The sequence below is a fragment of the Vigna angularis genome, chromosome 2, assembly GCF_016808095.1.
Source record: "Vigna angularis cultivar LongXiaoDou No.4 chromosome 2, ASM1680809v1, whole genome shotgun sequence".
In the NCBI taxonomy this organism is placed as follows: domain Eukaryota; kingdom Viridiplantae; phylum Streptophyta; class Magnoliopsida; order Fabales; family Fabaceae; genus Vigna; species Vigna angularis.
The window spans coordinates 5,706,170-5,708,459 of NC_068971.1; the positions used below are offsets into that span (position 1 = coordinate 5,706,170).

At 35.9% G+C, this 2,290-nt stretch overlaps 1 protein-coding gene across 1 annotated transcript; it reads left to right on the forward strand.

Annotated features, from left to right (window-relative positions):
- The first annotated feature begins 223 nt into the window (after window positions 1-223).
- On the forward strand, window positions 224-1,981 carry LOC128195171 (uncharacterized). The gene is made up of 4 exons (XM_052872162.1): window positions 224-405; window positions 494-566; window positions 790-999; window positions 1,300-1,981. Exons 2-4 carry the CDS (start codon window positions 522-524, stop codon window positions 1,894-1,896), a joined length of 852 nt encoding a protein of 283 aa, XP_052728122.1. The 5' UTR covers window positions 224-405; window positions 494-521; the 3' UTR covers window positions 1,897-1,981.
- Window positions 1,982-2,290: the final 309 nt, after the last annotated feature.

Sequence of the window (2,290 nt, forward strand, 5' to 3'; positions counted from 1 at the left end):
ACACGAGTTGCGGTTTGAAAAAGACGACATTTTGAAGTCAAATCAAAGCAACAAACGCGTTTGCGTGTGGTGTCAATTACCAATGAAGTTTTAGATTCCATTCACTGAAAGCACAGACCTTCGTCACCTTCAGACAAATTCCTACCCAAACAAAAGACATTGAAATAAAAAGAAATGGAAGTTTGATGAGATTGCTCCTCATATTATTCTTGGCTTAGTGAGTTTCATTTTCAAACTCCGCGAAGGGTCTCTCTTCCGTCTTTTATTCTGAGTCTTCACCGGCCGAAGACTTTAGCAATAAACTAAATATTTTTCATACTCTCTTGAAGTTTCGATGGATGCAGATTAACGCATTTTCTTAGCTTGAATTCATCGATCTTGATCATTTTAGGAGGCCACAAGGAGGTACTATCATTTTTTTTTCTGCAATATTGGTTTATCATTGTGCGGAAAGACTGGAACTAAACTAACCGCTTGTGTTTTGTGGATCTAGCTCAAACCCTTTCATTTCTTTCCCTGTGATGGATCGTCAATCGGAGAAGGATACATATACGATCCGTGAATTAGTATGTGTTACTTTATTTACATCCATTCCAACTGTTTCTACTTTTTTCTGTTTTCTTCTTACTCCTCTCACTTGTTCATCCGTAGCTCACTTTTTTGTTCCCAATTTCTTATGTTTTGTTTTTTTAAAGCCTTTTTAATTTGTAATGATGGCACAATGTTGTTTATAAGGATTGAGTTGAAAGTATATGTGAATTACCACTTCTACTTCTTCTCGTGCCTCAGTTGGAATACCAGCCTCTTGAAAAAGAGATGTATACTTATGAAGCTGAGAAGGAACGAGTGCATTGCCCTTTGAAAAAGGATGCCAAGGAAACCCTTCACTTTGAGGATAACTTGTTTTTTGAAGCTGAAAATCCATTCTCAGACATGATGCTCAGGGATCTACTCTTCACATGTACTGCTGGATATCACAGCACAACAAAAAGCCACATGGTAAGTTGGTAAGATTATAGCTTTGTTGTTTGATGTTGTTTTGCTTTCTGAGTTATGTTATCATGTAAGAGGATATATAACTAACACATCAATTAAGTTTAAGTTGAAGAAAAATTATTTTATTATTTTTTACTATTTCGTATTGTCCTCTTAAAGTTTAGTAGAAGGAGTTAAGCATATCCTTACCTGAAAATATTTAAATAATTTAGAAAAATACTGAGATTTCTAACCAGCCTGCTGTAACTAGGAGAGATTTCTGTAACATTTCTGATCCCTCTTGGGACTTTCTATATGCTGCAGAAACGGCGTAGAATGTATGTGCCTATTAATACGAGTGGTTTCTGTCATTTCAACGTGAAAAATCAAAAGGTGAATCAAAGTTTCACCACAGAAAACAAGTTCTTGGAGTTAATCAATGAACCATATGATGGTAATCCTTTACTCACCAGGATAACGTTAAAGACTTCTCAACTGCGAAACAATTTCACAGGTTTTGATCTAAACAACAATAGCGAACTCTTCAGTCATGAAAAACGCAAGAAAACCGTACATCGTGTTTCATCTTTTGTTATGGCGTCCATTGTTTTTCTTTCGGTTGCCATGGAAATGTGCAGCCAGTTATCAATCATCCAGCTTCAGCCAAAATCTGGCCCCATTTTGTTTTTGTCCACAATTCTCAAGCTGTTCGGTTTCATGGCGTATGTATCAGCTACTGCAGCGATGATTGTTAATGGTGCACCATTCCCTGGGATGCAGAGTTCAATGCTAATGTTTTGGGCCACTTTTATGCTTGTCAATTCTGCTAAATCACTCACAGAAGTGTACCTTCCATTATTGGGAATCATTTTCACAGGCTGTTATGTGCTCGTGCCAAGCGCCACCACCACAATTACATGAAGGTCAACAATGAAAATAATAAGAAGCTGAGCTTCTAACTTAAACCAATTTCTGTTATACCTCCTATATATATATATATATATATATATATATATATATATATATATATATATATATATATATATATATATATGAACTTATTATCTGCGTGCTAGTGTTTATGGTCTAACATGCACCTTGATGTTCAGGGTGCACCCATGGTCAAACAGCTTATAGCCATAGATTTTGTTTGAAATAACTTAAACTTTAAAAAATAGATAAATCTATGACTGTAAACGTTGGTGTTTTCATTCCCCAAACTCAAGGTGCATTTAGAACCCTGTGTGTTTCTTGTTCTTGTTTGTATCAATAATTCATAGGTGAAACACCGTACTTTCGGTGCAGTGCTGTACTG

Bases quoted from the DNA above. Each gene is read 5' to 3' on its own strand.
- LOC128195171 (XM_052872162.1), top strand. From the start codon at position 522: ATGGATCGTCAATCGGAGAAGGATACATATACGATCCGTGAATTA. The intron at 567-789 runs GTATGTGTTACT...CTCGTGCCTCAG, and splicing joins CATATACGATCCGTGAATTA to TTGGAATACCAGCCTCTTGA. The intron at 1,000-1,299 runs GTAAGTTGGTAA...TATATGCTGCAG, and splicing joins GCACAACAAAAAGCCACATG to AAACGGCGTAGAATGTATGT.